The 17218-nt window shown below is 38.2% G+C and overlaps 1 protein-coding gene and 1 long non-coding RNA gene across 3 annotated transcripts in view; one reads left to right on the forward strand and one right to left on the reverse strand.

Annotated features, from left to right (window-relative positions):
- The first annotated feature begins 343 nt into the window (after positions 1–343).
- LOC147872681 (uncharacterized) lies at positions 344–5961 on the forward strand. Its single transcript, XR_015536776.1, has 2 exons — positions 344–717; positions 1581–5961. It is a non-coding gene; the product is annotated as an uncharacterized LOC147872681 (long non-coding RNA).
- Positions 3529–17218, reverse strand: part of Gdh (glutamate dehydrogenase, mitochondrial) — a 31336-nt gene continuing 17646 nt past the window's right edge. The window contains exons 1-9 of one of the 2 annotated variants that reach the window (XM_022071952.2): positions 14944–15109; positions 13265–13465; positions 12066–12152; positions 10474–10661; positions 9174–9290; positions 8448–8609; positions 6108–6312; positions 5690–5844; positions 3529–4453 (exon numbers count right to left, since the gene is read on the reverse strand). In XM_022071952.2, the coding sequence (XP_021927644.1) occupies positions 4337–4453; positions 5690–5844; positions 6108–6312; positions 8448–8609; positions 9174–9290; positions 10474–10661; positions 12066–12152; positions 13265–13409 (1176 nt within the window). In that variant the 5' untranslated portion in view covers positions 13410–13465; positions 14944–15109 and the 3' untranslated portion in view covers positions 3529–4336. Of the gene's footprint in view, positions 4454–5689; positions 5845–6107; positions 6313–8447; positions 8610–9173; positions 9291–10473; positions 10662–12065; positions 12153–13264; positions 13466–14943; positions 15110–17218 lie in introns of those variants that run through there. The other variant, XM_022071949.2, reaches the window with a different exon arrangement.

A 17218-nucleotide genomic window follows, 5' to 3' on the forward strand; every position in this document is an offset into this window, starting at 1 on the left:
TTATCAGGGATCATGTAATATTACAACAACAATAATAAGTATTGGTAGTGGATAAAAATATCGGTACAATTATCATCAGTTATTATTATTTCCTCTAATATACCTGTTATTACATTACTGCAATATCCGGCAAATATATCGGTATCAAAAGTCAAATAATTACCTCAGAAATAGTTTTAATTTCCTTCGCATGCAAGATGTAATTGTCTTTTGTCGTACAAACGTTCATCGGATAATTGGCAGATAAATAGTATCAATCACGACTAAACTATTTCCATTCTGTCAGTAACGCCCTCTATCACATCACTCTTGCACGCAAACTCATTTGAGAACACGTCACGCATGAAAGGCTCGCTCTAGTCATTAAAACACAATTCAACAACGCTCGACTTTTAACCTGTTACATACAGCGCTCAGCTCTGTCATACAAACGTGACGTGAAATCTTCGCGATTCTCTCTTCACTTGTTCCAACCTGGGCCTCTGTGTTGCAAGAGACGCTAGTGTGGTGGCGTGCTCTGCAAAATCATTTGTGATTTGGCTGCCAAGTGCCTGTAATCGGACTGGAGTGTCGCCATGCTGAACACAGCGGTATAATAAACCTATTTTCAATGAAGTTTCAAGTGCTAACGCCAGCATATAGCAGCGATTCATACATCATAGCGAAAGAGGCTTTATATTTGTCAGAAGTGTTAACAGCTCTGTTAATTAAACTAATGTAAGTAAACAAATACTCTCTTCCAGGCATAACACGCTTTATACGTTTCATCGTACTGTAGTTGAATGTGGTATTACCCCCTTCAACATCTTACGCAAATTTCGAAGTGATAAATATAAATCCCATTGGTCTAATACATATACAACGGACTCCCAATAACAACGGTTGGTTGGAAAATATATTATTCCGAATAATCCGCAAAAATTAAATAAAACACGCAAATATAACAAATACGCAAGTTCATTTACAGACTTACACAACAAAAAGTTTCGAAATATTTACTAATAACAGAAAGAATTTTATATAACATTTAATACAATATTTATCAACAGTTTTTAAAGGTCTGCTAATGTTCTATTGCAATATACTTCAGATTTCGGCAATAACTGATTTATGTTAACACGTGAAATAGTGTCATAGCTTTTCATTCTTCTTCTATGGCGATACAGCCCAAGTCGACCCTTGGCCTCCACCCATGTGTGAGGTCTCTTTGGCTTTGAACTGTGCATTTATGAGTAGTGAGCGATAAGCCCACTGCTTCAGCACAATCCAGATTTGTCTGCTAGAGCCATCTATTACTGAATCAGGAGAGACACGGGTGAGAAATGGCCGCTCAATTTTGCTTACGAAACATCTCGTTCACGCCGTAAATCTACGATATGGGACCGCCGGCCGTTGCTTCCCCTCTGAAGGAAGTTGTACTACGGATTTTTATCACCCTTAAAAATCCATATCCACTGGCAGGCACGCCAACTACTAGTCCACGGAGGGCGACAGCTTATTTATTCCATTGTTTTTTTTAAATATTCTAGCTTTTACAACAATTTATAAATTACTTTTAAATTTTCGATTAAACCTGGCAGACCTCGGATAATCAGGAGTCTATTGTACAGCCCAATAGAAGTAACCTCAAAGTATGGATTGGGGTGCGGCCTGAATTCATCTGGCTTGAGAGAGGGACCAGTGGCAGAATCTAGTAAACAAGGTAATTAATGAAGATGGCCGTCTTATGGGTTGTTGTGCCGTGTAGTCTGGTAACAACCCAGAAGACAGCCATCATCAGACTCACCACAGTGAAATCTCAAATCCTACAAGGTAATTAATATTCAGTTTCCATAAAAATGCAGGGAATTTCTTGATTAGATGAGCCACTGTTTGCTTCTGAAGAACTTTACTGGATGGAGTCTGTAATCAAACATAATAATCAAGAGGCATTTTGCTATCGAACTAAAACATAAATGTTATCAAGAAAAATTAGGTTATGTGATTCTCCCCTACTCCTTTTAAATCGCCATGCATCATTAATTAAGCCTGAGATACTGAATAATGTTTAATACACATTAAAAAATCATAATAATGAACTTCTAACTCTAGCTTAAAATTCAAATTGCAACACACTAAAACAGCGTTTAAAAAAACCATTAATACAACTTAACAGAAAAATGTAGTCAAGTGCACAGCCTTCTTGGTTTTGGTTCCAGTGGCAAAGGTTTGGTTGTCAAGAGGAAACATCTTAGAAACAAGAACACTGATGGAAAATTAAAACAAAAGAATAATCATTACAATGGGTTATCAAAACTGTAGTCTGCAAGCCTGAAGGGAAGAGGTCACTCAAAAGACCTACACACTGGTGGGAAGTAATATTAAAATATATATTAATGATCTAGAATGATAGGATGTGGACCAGATTTACCTGGCTCAGGTCTGGAACTGGTGGCAGGCTCTTCTGAACATGATAATGAACCTTTGGGTTCCATAAAAGGAAAGGAATTTCTTGACCAGCTAAACGACTATCAACTTCTCAAGAATGGCTTTGCTACATAGGGTTAGTTAATTAGAATCAACTTCCACTGTAACACATGCAGAACGATATCTTACTAAGACGACTGACTGGCTTCTGTGTTGTGTAGTCTGGTATAAGTTTACTGACATTTATCATGATGGAGGCAGGAAACACTTCTAAAAAGTCAATTAACTTCTACCAGACTACACAGCGCAACACCCCTCTTAATGGTACCTGCACCTTGTCGTGGTGGTGGGGCTTGAGTACCTCAGTGACCCCAAGAGCTACTGGTAGGGTCTCCCTAGCCAGATTGTTCGAGGGGGAGAGGTCAGACTAAGACAGGTACCCTGGTCCTCCACGTTGGGGGTTGGTCGCAAGGCTAACAACCTTGCACCGTAAAAAGGAAGATGTTTCGAAACGTCGATCAAAGCCTCGGACAGATGGTCCTAACAGGGGACCGAATGGAAGAGGAGAATTGAGGAGGCCATGGACCGAACACGGACCGGAGAGCCATAGAAGAAGAAGAAGACACAGCGCAACAACCCGAACGACAGCCCTCTCCATACTTACCACCACGAGAACCTGAAATCTCACATTATCATATTACTTTTTGTGCAAGAGGATAGAAATGGAGGTCTAATATAGTAACAAAGTAAAATGAAACTCACCAAAATATTCTACATTACATTCTCCAGTCACAAGGAATACATGTCAAAATTATGCGAAGCATAATTAACATTCGTCATACAGGATTAAAGTATTTAAACCCCTGTACTATGGGGCTGCAAGCCGGACGTTTAACTCACGAGCTAATAGTTTAGAGCTATGCTAGTTTGACACATGGCCAACTGAATCGCGCTTGATCCACGGCGTGCAAACCATAAAATTTAATGGAACTGCTTTCAAAGCACCGGAAACACAAAATTTAAAATTGTACATTTTTTTCACGACCATATAATTAATCAAAAAAGGAAATACTGTATGATTATCCTTCATTGTAAATTTTCAAAGTCAGGAAAATGCACGTATATAACATAGTTCATTGTATTAACCTGGCAGTTTCTATAACATACAATGGTAGTTAAATGTTTTGAAATGGATTATAATATGATATGAATTATGCTAATTTTTCAAAACACAAAATTTGCTGCTGATCACTGCACCAAGAGACAGACTTCGCTGCCACGATATCTTTGAATACAAGAAAAACACTACAGATATTCTGAGTCAACATATAAATTACACATGATTATTTAAGTAGATTACTGCAACAAATATAAATTATTGTAAGTAATATCCAAATTATAAATCACAAAGTACTGTCGAACAATTAGAGCAACAGCTTCCATACAATATCTTAAATGTACAACAAAACTGTTATATGTAATTAACATAAATCAAATCATTACATACAGTAGACCACATAAAACATTAATATTGTTTTTAAAGTTAAGTAAGAAGCAGACAACATTCTACTGACACTACAGTAATGTATGTACTTCAATGGGATCTAGGCTTAAATATTATTTCATTCTACAGCTGAAAATAATTTACCATATTTATCAAAACAAGGAAACAATTTTTCCAACCAACCTCTTCAATAATTAAAGTACTCGGCATAATTCGTGAGTTAAACATTTCAATGTCCAAATACCATTCACAAAATTATCGTAAGAAAAAAGGAAAATAGACGACAAGACAGCAGCCTGAAGCACGAGAATCATCAAAATGAAACAAAATAAATTATTGAATTATCATTACAAAAATTTAATGTTTGATTTTGCTAAATATGGTAAAAGAAATTAGTTCTTAACATGATATAATGGACTGATGTATTTAGAAAGCTAATCCTGCTTCTTTGTACGTTGTGAAGATCTTCTCGATAGAATTCACGTAAGCTGCGGTTCTCAAATCTAGTCCAAGATTGAATTTCATTGCAGTCTTCATGATGGCCTGTAAGGGGAATATAATTCTTACATAATGAAGAATCTTTATGAGCAAAACTGACAACTTCCTGAAAAAAGCAACTAAAAAACTACTAGACTGTCAAATGTTCCAGCAACATTGACGTAAAAATAACAGAGAAATGAAAATTTGTACGTAATCACACAAGGGTCGTCGTACTAAATAGTTACCTACTGTCAACTGTTATGTCTATAAACATTAGTGTACAGAAATGTGGATTATCACGTTACGGTTGGGTCATTAGTTCAGAGCAGTTGTTCTATCGTACATACACGACATGACGCAAAATTGGATTGTGCAGGGCATTCTTGACGGGTCACAATGCAGCTTACTATTTCCAAGCGAACATTAAGCGATAAATGTGGGTATCTATGAAAAAAAGTTTAGTCAGTATCGAGAGATTGGACTGACATAAGTTGTTTTGCTACTCAGCTTTCCCAGTTTAATTATGTTATTTACTTTATGAAGGACGAAAAGCAACATGGCAAAGCGGTGCATGTGAATGCACCTGCACATAATATACGCAGTATATAGCCGCAGTGAATTATTTATATATTTCTAGTTTTACGGAGTTCAATTATGGTTCATCTCATTTCTCTAACTAACTAGATGGCTTACCGAACCCGAAGGTTCATCACCGAATTAACCAAAGCCTTCCACCGGACCCTGTCCTGGGCCAACAAAATCCAGTCTCCTTCAACTCCTATCTCCCATAGATCCCGCCTGACATTATCCTCCCATCTACATCTAGGTCTCCCCAGAGGTCTCTTCCCCTCAGGCTTCCCAAATAGTGGACCCAACCAACCAGATGGCTTACCGAACCCGAAGGTTCATCACCGAATTAACCAAAGCCCTCCACCGGACCCTGTCCTGGGCCAACAAAATCCAGTCTCCTTCAACTCCTATCTCCGACAGATCCCGCCTGACATTATCTTCCCATCTACGTCTAGGTCTCCCCAGCGGTCACAACAACAGAAGTCTAATTTCTAAAACTTACAAGAGCGTTAGAATGAAGAACACGAACATTGACTTCTAGCAATCTAAATTTCAAATCTTGTACCACTGAAAACATATTAGACTGTATGAATGAAGCAACAAATTCTGAAGCTATTTGTTGTTTTGAAACAGAAGTACGAAAGAAAGAAGGGCAATCAACCGCACCTCCAAGCTAAAGCACCATCTGCTGCCAAGCCCACTTACTAATAATACTTCACGGGCCCTTACCCTTGCAGAGCGTTCCATTGTGTAGTCTAGACCTGAATGCACAATATCTTTCTCTGATGCACCAGAGATTCTTTTCTGGAATGCTTCAGAGGGGGTTACAGGAATCCGACCCCCAACGCGTCCAAACCTTCGCTCCAGTGATTCCTGTACAGATTCTGAAAATGATACAAAGTGATGTAGAAAATAAATGTTTTCTATTGTTTACATTTATGTCTAAGGCTGAAATAAATGCATTAAGAAATTACAATAAAAATATTGCTTGTTTGCAGACACTGTTGTCAAATTGCTTTAATATACAACTTCCCTTCTCAAAAACCTAATTTTTCATGATATTTCTGGACAAAGTCTGAAAGGGGAGGGGACAAAACAACAACCATTAATTACTTGCACGTATTTCTGTACATGAAGCCTTACTTACCAAGCAAATGATAATTCGACTCTCTCTCATACTTAAATGTTAAGCGACCGTATGACACGTGATTGAGGTTCTTGAGCCACTCAAAGAATGACACTGTGACACCACCAGCATTTATGTACAGATCAGGAATGACAAGAATATTACGATCGATAAGAATTTTATCAGCAGCCGGAGTAGTTGGACCATTAGCTGCCTCCGCAATAATCTGTGAACATAACAACTTAATAAATACTGGATATATTCAGATCTACCCAAGACACGGTATTCCAAAATTGGGCACTAGTGAGGTGCAGCCCTTGCACTTGCTCGAAGGGAGTGACGAACATATGTAAGCGCCTGAGCAAAAGCAGACTTTGAAGCCCTAACCCTCAAATATAGTACACCCCTCTAGAAACTCAGATAAATTACGTAGCATAAAATTCAAAATGAACTTCTAAGTGATTCAATTTATAATCTCTTTATGTGTGTGAATTTCATGAACTGTTAAAAGCTCAATTCTTCATTTAAGAATTTTTAATGTACTATTAAATAACAATGAGAATAGCCTCATATCATGATTCATGCCCATTTTTCTAAACCTGGAACTACAAGCCAGACGGCACAGACACTTATTTTTAGAACACCCGTTGAGTCCTCCAGCCAGGACTTAGAGAAAGAACAACAGCGAAATGTATTACTACACTGCCTGACTAGTGTCACACTTGCACAAAGCTGTTCTAAACAAATGATTTGGTTTCTGAGATTATAAAACATTCAATATTTGTCTATGTACATAGAAACTTATAAAACTAAAGGATAATAACATTCTTTAACATCTGCTTTTATCCAATAAAACACTCTCAATGAGATCAAATAACCGAACAATTCCGATCACGTATCTGCATGTAAAGTGGGATATTTCTGAATTACGTGGACTAAAACTCAAACCGATGCCTCAAACCAATTTCTCTGAATTAATATAAATAAATCCTTTAACCTCCATCACAGTTTCACATCACTAAACCGTCACGCTCTGGAGTTAAAGTGTGGCCGGCAGCCCCGCAGTATGGGGATATACGTAAATCCTCCGTTCAAAAATTATAAAGGTTAAAAAAGGTGTAAGACTTGAGGTTCTCACAGCGATGAGTATGAAGATTTCTGTCTTCTGGGTTGTTGCGCCGTGTAGTCTGGTTGATGTTAACCAACGTTTCAGAGGTCATACTGCCTCCGTCATCAGGGTGATGAATATGCCACCCACCCAAATGGCATATTCATTGCCCTGATGATGGAGGCAGTATGACCTCTGAAACGTCGGTAAACATCTACCAGACTACATAGCTCACCAACCCAGAAGACAGAAATCTTCATACTCTGATGACGGAGGCAGTATGACCTCTGAAACGTTGGTAAACATCGACCAGTCTACACAGCGCAACAACCCAGAAGACGGAAATCTTCATACTCATCGCCCTGATGACGGAGGCAGTATGACCTCTGAAACGTTGGTTAACATCGACCAGACTACACAGCGCAACAACCCAGAAGACAGAAATCTTCATACTCTGATGACGGAGGCAGTATGACCTCTGAAACGTCGGTTAACATCAACCAGACTACACAGCGCAACAACCCAGAAGACAGAAATCTTCATACTCTGATGACGGAGGCAGTATGACCTCTGAAACGTTGGTTAACATCAACCAGACTACACAGCGCAACAACCCAGAAGACAGAAATCTTCATACTCTGATGACGGAGGCAGTATGACCTCTGAAACGTCGGTTAACATCAACCAGACTACACAGCGCAACAACCCAGAAGACGGAAATCTTCGTTAAAAAAGGTGTTAAAAGTCAGAGTCTGTGATCTGGCCCATAACATTACTGTCGTGATAAGTTCACAGATGCATAAAGAACTCCCACAAATATAACAGGAAAGAAGGCGAGCACTGACGTTTCTTCGAATGTTTGACATCGTGTGGTTATATACATAGTCACATAACTAACTACATTTTTACACGGTTTATTTAATCTACAGACATTTTGGTCCTCACAGGACCGTCGTCAGTGTTGACGCATATACAGATACAAATCAGCTATATTGAATCGCTATAACATTATTGTTAAACTTGTATATCAAGAGAACAGCGTAAAAAGGTAGTTTTACGTGACTTCGTACAGAAGTTTCTGTTAAAAAAATTTAATTACAGAACTGATAAAAACACAAATACTAATCAACATGAGACTAAACAAACCGCAACTCAAAAAGTGAAAGTAAACTAAATCATGAAGTAAAATTAAAATTTCTTTCGTGCTAGGCTTTAATTGTTCCGTGAAATATTAAATTGAATATTTACCCTACCTTTGCTTGTATACGGTGCGCATTTTCCTTGTTAATCACTTTCTCAATAGCAGCAGGAACAAAAATGTCGCAAGGTTCAAACATCATGTTTTCGCCTTCATATGCACTTGCTCCGGGGAAGCCAACGATACTTCCCGTGTCATTACGGTAGTCCTCTAGTTGCTATAAGCAAAAAAAAAAAAAAAAAATACCATACACATACATTTAAATCTCAAAATATATAATTATATAAAATGTTTTCTTTCGTAATGTAAGTCTGCATCAGTCTGTGTTTACTACCAACGCCTTCAGAATTTCTTTGGTCCATTTTAACTCTTTTCATGGGCATGTACAGACATTTACACGTAAATGTAACCGACTATGTGCGTGCACACATGCAAACACACTTATATGGTTTGATTTGCAGATACCCAACATATGACATTGCTTTCAAAAATTATTTGAAAATGTGCACTCTTTATTTTTCAGTCATGAAAAAAATAAGACAAATGAGAAGCTAATAATTGCTCAGCCAATCAAGAAACTCCCCTACTTTCATCAAAATAACCTTCATTACTGAGATCAAAAAAGCCTGCCACCAGACCACATATTCTTGGCCAAATTCTTAAGATCAGTTCTAATATGATCACACACATTATTAATCTCTGCAATTACAGAAGCAAACACATCATACGGGATGCTGCGCACAAAGATGTAGAATTAAGTGTGCTGACTTAATTTACTTACCTTTGGGTCAAGTCCCTCCTTATTGAATATGGAACCTTCTCTTTCAATGACTCCTATGCACACAGCTCCGGCGCGGTGAAGATACCTCATAGTGTGGAGCCCTACATTGCCAAATCCCTGAAATATACCATCCACTGTAAATATGATGCGTACATCAAATAAATTAATTAATTGCTTAGATCTGTATGCATTCCTTTAACTTTCATATCACTTAGCTTATTCAAATTAAATTTTTCCGTATCAGACTCTAGCACTGGTCACTTAGCACCTGAACATATTCATAGATAACTTTAAATTTACAAACCATGAAAATATCTTTCCATGATGATTTTTTAATCATTACCACTACTTCTTCTTCTTCCTTGGTTCTACAACCCAGTTGTGGGTCTTCGCCGCCACCTTTTCAGAGGTTTTCCTAGTCTTTTGAAGCGTACATTTGCGAGCAGTGAGTGACCAGCCCACTCCCTCTGAACACAATTTCTACTCAATCTTGATGTAACTGCTAGAGCCATCTAGTAGTGAATCAGGAGAGACGGGTGAGAAATGGCTGCTGAAATTTGCTTACAAAACATCTCATTTCATGCTCGTGAAGTTCTTTTATATGCCGTAAATCTACGACATGGACCGCCAAGTTACTTCCCCTCTGAAGGAAGTTGTACTACGGATTTTTATCACCCTTAAAAATCCATTTACCTCAGCCGGGTTTGAACCCGTGAACCTTGGGTCCAACAGCGAGCACGCTAACCACTAGTCCACTGAGGGTGACCATTACCACTATTCAATCAATGCTTTCAGAAAATATAGTGCTCTAGCATTTAATTTGTTACTCAACATCAAAGTCAATATTTTCCCAACAGAATACACAGTAATGAAATGGTAATACAAAATGAGATACCTTTGGTTTATAAAGTATTTTAATAGTCTTTCATTTGATCAATAAATTCTCTGCCTTTTTTTCAAGAACCTAAATGTTCATTATGGTTTTCACAAAAGGCTGCCACCAGACCCTATACTTCTTGAGCCACCTGAACAGTCCACACAGTAAAGATTCCCATTCTGGCCACCAGATCACAGCACCTCAATGTCTACGTCACAAATGTCCTCATCTGCCATTTTGTTATCATCACATGTAGAATATTCAAAAATACAATTTTGAGGTTGTGCAGAACAGCACAACCTCCACATCAAATTTCATCCTAATCCGTCCGGTGGTTCTCGAGTTGAAACGACTGGACAGACAGATGAATGGGAACGTGTTCTCATTCCGCAGTTCATGCAAAGGATGCATAACTGTTCCTACCTGAACAATGAAAGTTTTGCCGCCCCAACCAGGAGTAGTGCCAATCATGCTCATATAGTTAGCTTCCATGATGAAATTCTCAAGTCCGTGGAAAACGCCTCGACCAGTTGCAGAGATACGTCCGTGGATACCGCCCTGATTGATAGGTTTGCCCGTTACACAAGCGTGGGCATTTATATCCAGGTGACCTGATAATTAAAGGAATTTCAATAAAAGATTGATTTTTAGGATTCAACTTAAGGCTATTGTGCAGTCTCTACCAATGAATGACGTTCTGAAGAGTTGGTTTCAGCAAATAGCACAATACAGGAATTTTGAAAAATGAAGTAACAAAAACAATCAACATCAAATGATTTTATATATTGGTATGGAACGAGAAGAAAAGTTAATATTATGCACATACACGAACTATGCTACTACCAAGAATGTTCATTCTTCCATTTCAGAACCTTTCTTTCATAACTATATTTTTTTAAACAAAAAACCCACTTAAAATTATTCATTGTCAGGACTTTTTCCATCGTCTTTTCTTTAAAAGCCCGTGACGTTTCGGAGGCTGGTTCTGCTCTATCTAAGGGACTCAACAGAGTAAGTACCTCTCACATGAAGACGGAGACAGAACCAGCCTCTGAAACGGCACGGGTTTTTAAAGAAAAGACGATGGAAAAAGTCCTGACAATGAATAATTTTAAGTGTAAACTACCATCGTCAGAACCATTTAGAATTGAAAAAAACCACTTCTTTCCAAGTTGTAGGAAATTTTGTGTGGGGTTTTGCAGTCTGCACTTTAACCCCTCCCACTTGCTCTGAATTACTGATAAGTTACCAAATTTTGAAGGAAAAAAAAATCAAATCCCAATAAGCCTAATACCAACATTTCCTTCTATTTTGTGTATTCCATAACACTTTTATAAGGAAATAAACATATAGTGGAAAGATGTACTCCAACAGAATACACATTTTCCATATTATTAATTATTATTTCGCACTTCTCCGATATTGAGTTACTGCAGATACAAATCAAGGGGAAGAAATTTCATAAGCCCACTAAAGAGATGGCATGAAACTGTTAACAGGTCACATAGTCTAGCATCTGACAGGATGAAGAAGATGACGATACAATTACATCTACAGTTACAAAGCTAATAACACTACAAATATCATACTGCACACTAAAATTATTTGCCCTTATATTTCTATTTCATTTAATGGTCACGTCAAGAAATATTTCAAATAAGTGTCATGTATAATTTATTAATAACTCTTATTACCAAAGAGATTTAAATTCTTATATGGGGCCTGCATTGGCCGCGCGGTCTGAGGCGTGAGCCTTGTGCCGCTGGGACCGTAGGTTCGAATCCGACTCAAGCCATGGATGTTTGTCCGCGTTTTTTTGTGTTGTGCTGTCCTGTGTACAGGTAGAGGCCATGATGTACATAGATCGAGCCAACGAAAAGTTGGGACCCGCAGTGCTCAGTCACTTGAAGAACGGGTCGTTCCCAGTGTATATATATATAAACCAAAGTGCACTTATTATGACATAACTGTGTACTAACAAACACAAAAACATAAGACAGTAAAATGCCACTTACCAATTGTCTTAGCGTAAGTATCAGCGATCCACGACATTTCACGCTCTCCTGTGCCCATGTCTGGGGCAGGGACATCGACTCCAGGTCCTGACATAAAAAATCGTCTGGTACAATTGTGTTATCAGAGTAATTCATCACACTGAGGTATTCTGGTTAAGACACCATGCATGCACAGTCATAAATTGTGGTGTTACCCTGAAGATGAAGGGAACAATTTCCTCCGAAACAATGGGTATCACAACCCAAGACCACAACATGAATACTTTAAATTTCATAACAAAAACCATGTTTTCTGGTCATTTCACATACAGTATACTCCTAAATATAAAAATATTTAAATTTTCACTGCAGCGAGTGTGAAGATGGCTGTCTTCTAGGTTGTTTTAACGTGTAGTCTTATATAAGACCGCTAATATCTCAGACATACTTGCTGCGTCCATCATCGGGGCAATGCAACGACTTCTGAAATGGTGGTAAACTACCAGACTACATGGCGCAACAACCCAGAAGACAGTCGTCTCTCGATTATCCAGTTTACGGATCGCTTATTGCTGAAGTTGATGAACTGTGTCAATACTAACGCACTTTCCAATAAAAGTGAGGGGAAAGAGGGTGCTAATAACTTCATATTATTATTATTATATTGGTACCACCACAAATTTTACTATAAACCATCAAGACTATCGTAACTGCTCTAAAAAATTCATTAACTTGAATTTTCCAATCTGTCTTGAGTGCCTTCAATAAGGAGCAGAAACTCTTAATATTTTAATACAAGTCATTAACCAGCCAACTCCATTATATTGACGACATTTCGAACATCACTTTTTCATGAAAAAGATACCTCCCAAAGTGATTTTCATGTTACGTAAATCATTTCAAGGACAGCAGAGCACTCATAATTAATGGTAATTATGGGATGCAGGGGCCAAGATAACAAAAAACAAGGTTAATACAAATTATATTTTATTGGAACTATCATCAAAACAAAATAGGAACAGACACATTTGTATTCGCAGTTCACGTTGTCGATAATAAACCCTGGATAATCAGCGCTCTACTGTACTTAATTTTTATATCAGCTATTCTGATCCCTGCAAGACTGAAAAACAGATCAGACACTGAACTGTCAAATCTCATATGTAAGAGATTCAAGGAGATAAAATCTGTAAATTACACAGACAGCTGAAAGTACAAACCAATAAATCCTTTCTTTGCCAACTCAAGAGTGAACCTTCTGGTAATTTTTTCCAGTTCATGTTCACTGTATTCTTTAGGGTTGAGTTTGAGACCGGCTTTTCCGCCACCAAATGGGACATCAACACAGGCACACTTGAAGGTCATCAGGGCTGACAAGGCTTTCACCTCATCTCGGGTTACGTCTTCAGAAAACCGAATTCCTGCAACATTTTAGATCAGACTGTTTTTATATTGTCAAAGCCTCGGACAGACGGACCTAACAGGATAGGACCGAATGGAAGAGGAGAATTGAGAAGGCCGTGGACCGAATACGGACCGGAGAGCCATGGAAGAAGTATTGTTATACTGCACAGAATGTCTGGTGCCTGCATGTCAATACTTCAGGATTTTGTGTATAAAGTGAAGATTTCGCGGCGACTGAAGTTGATGAAAGACTCTCGGGCTACAAGCCGCGTCAGGTGGCTGAATGGTAAAGATATGGTTTATTCACCATTCAGCTTGTAGCTGCGAGTCTTTCATCAACTTCAGGATCTTATCCCTGAGGTCATTCTCACTCAGAAATGTCACATTAACAATCTAATCCAATTCTTAACAGTTACAGAGCTATGAATACTTGAAATCCAAGATTATTAGAACCTTACATAGAACATTGAGTTCATTCCTATGTTTTTCAGCATCAAAAAATTAATTATGTTCCTCTCTTCTGTTTACTTTGCATTCATACACTATATTTTTCATGAAAATCTTCGGGGAGTGAGGTTCGGTGACCGCGGTGGCCAATACTGTAAATCACCATACAACTCACGGAACTGCCCAGGTACTCCACCACACTATTAATTCTGTTTTGTGTCATTCGAATCATGTATAATGTCCACCCATCACTCTGTAAATGTTGAGAATTGAATCTATATTCATGACATATCTTATTAGCAATGGCCTCAGGAATAAGAGCCTTAAGTATTGACATAATGTCGCTGGACACTTGTATATGAGTTTGAACATAACAGAAAGAGCTGGAACTCCCCTATAATATCCTAAAGTATGATCAAAGCACAAAATTCATCACACAAAGCATTATCTCAATACACATAACAACTCTGCTAATAAGCACTAGAATTAATTAACTAATTTAATAACTGCACCAAACACACATTAAACAATTTCTTCCAAAGGTTCATATGCTTATCTCAAGGCTCTTTATAGCAACAGGATATAAGTAGTGGACTTGGTGTTATTAAATTGACTGCGGATATGAGCTCTAATCCCTACATGCGACACACCAGTTATTAACAAATGTAGCAGATGTTTCAATAGCAGCATTAGCAGAGATAAAGGAAGTCCAAATGTGAAGTTGAAACAATTGGACTCAGGGCAGGGATGGATAAACTACATTCAGTGGCCAGTTTAGGACCTAAAGATGGTTTTGACTCAACCACAGATCAGTTTTAAATTAAGACCTCATATGATTAAAACTCACAATTATAAAAAATTCTGGTTCACCCGAGGTTTCAGCAGAATATTTTCAAAGTGCCAGTCCACATAAATTAACACATTTTCTACAATATTTATGATGATACTATGAAATGGTGAACTTCTAACCTAGCATCATACTACTACAAAATGGGACATGATTCGTTTTAGTTAAACTTTTCTCAGTTTCTTAGGTTATAAAACTCACATGTATCAAATGCCAATAAGAAGGATCTCACATCATAATTCACACCCATTTCTTTAAACCTGGAACTGTGTGTCAGGCAACATTGACACTTTAACTATTACGACTACATTTTTACAAAGAAATCTTTCATTCAATTTACATTGGCAGTTATAATTGGCAGACGACTCATCACCTAATCTTGCTCTGCGTTTCTCGTTTTATCAATATCCGCCAGATGGGTCTGGGCTCGAGATACGAATCAGACACACATATTGTGGGATCATACGTCACTGTTAATTTTACGCTCGTTGAACGATGCTTCGTAGTTTCATCCTGCGACACACAACACAGAAAGACTCCTCGCGCTGTTAGAAACACCCTCAACATATTTATATTTATCCGTTCTTTTCTATAAAAACTGTAAAACTGAACACGGATTTTAAAAATACCATAATAAAACTTACGATTATCCTTAAAATGTTATGCAACTTTTGATTCATATTAAAATATAGAATGTAATGCCAATTTATAATTTTCCTAATTCCCTCAAACATAGTTCGTCTTAAGAAGCGGATTGTGGCTCAGCTGGTCAATAAATTACCGGTCTCTTAACAGAAAACGAAGGTCAATTACAGTGTTCATATCAGCCTAACAGTGATCCCCGTTTTGAAACATATTAATCTAATGCACAACCTGTTCAAGATCAATTTTACTATTATTTTCCAAACTACGCCATTGTTTTCTAAACGGCATTTTCCCCTGCTGGATTCTCAGCTAGAATTTTGTAAGCAAATGTAAATAAGTAACCATGCCTGCAACAGAGTTGCTGGAATGGGAGTTTAACACGGGGGTCAGACCTGCCACATCGATACTCGTATATCTACAACCCCACGTAACCTGAATTTCTCTCCCCATCCGTACGATCATGCGCATTTTAGTCCATTTCCTGCTAATACCTGGCAACAAGCCAAAGCTGCATCCATAAGAAAAACAGCAGACAGACGGCTTCTACCTGGTTACCCATAGCAACTCAACTGCGTTTATAAAGAATTTTCCATAACTAGTCTAAACTGTGACTAATTATTTCTCTGTAAAAACAAACTTTAATATATGTAATAAAAGTCTTTAACTTTGTGTGATGACGATTCATCCAAGATTCTTTTACAATTCATATGAATATCTCTAATTGAAATGTGTACTCTTAAAGTTGTTAAATGTACAGATTTATTCAGTTATCACAATTTAAAGAAAACATTTCGTACCAAACCCCATAATATGGCACCGGATATAAACTATGAAAAAAATAAATGCAAGGTAATGGCTTGAAGCTGAGATCTGCAAGGCGCAGAGTTCGGGTAAAGGCATTACAGTTGTCTACAAACTGAACTTTTTTTTTAAATACGGCTGATGTATCTTTAACTAAGAGGGTCCTGGTAACCCAAATATCGAAAAAGGCCACAGTATCACAAATATAATTATGATACGATTTAAAAATTCTTCTGAGACATAATATTTCGTCAATTCGAAAGCCTCAGCCAAGAAAAAATATTGTACGCCACTGGTTTACAAGTATGAGCTACGGACTGGATTGGGGTTCGATCCCTGACGGGGACAGAGGATTTTTCCTCTAACCTCTGCGTCCAGACCGGTTTCTGGGACCTACCCAGCCTCCTATCCAACGAGTACCGGGGTCCTCTCCCGGGGGCGGCCGGGGCGTGATGCTGACCACTCACCCCCATCTAGTGCCGAGGTCAAGAATGACCCTTCATCCAAAGTGCCAACACTGCCATGAAACGAGATGGCTTTACTGAAAAAAGTATGTTCTACGTATATTTTGAAACCTGTCCACATGTAAAAACATCACCAACGTCAAAACCTCATCTCTTCAACGTAAGATTTATTCACCGACTCTCACGTATCTCCTTATTGAAAAACAGACGAATTTAATCTAACGTATATACATCTCTTATTGGAGCCTTCCTTAAAGGTCAAAATACGACAAACACGGCACAGTTGTTCCACCATGCCCCAGAAAGCCATATATTTCACTTCCCTATAATCTAAACTAATTTTACTCCGAGGCCATAGAAGTACGGGGTAAGAAAAGAAGCCCTTAACTTTCTCGCACACTCGTAGTGATGAGTACGGAGCAATGGCGGAATACTGACTATGAAGGGGGGGAAACCGAAGAATTCGGAGTAAAGTCTCCTTTAGTGTCACCGTCCACCGCGAATCTCACTTGACATCTGGGACTGAACTCTGGTCTCTGCAGTAAGAAGCCAGCGTCTAGCCACCT

This window comes from Zootermopsis nevadensis, unplaced genomic scaffold (assembly GCF_977971745.1).
Source record: "Zootermopsis nevadensis isolate Lab colony 2312 unplaced genomic scaffold, Znev_1.0 Znev_ptg000024l, whole genome shotgun sequence".
In the NCBI taxonomy this organism is placed as follows: Eukaryota; Metazoa; Arthropoda; class Insecta; order Blattodea; family Termopsidae; genus Zootermopsis; species Zootermopsis nevadensis.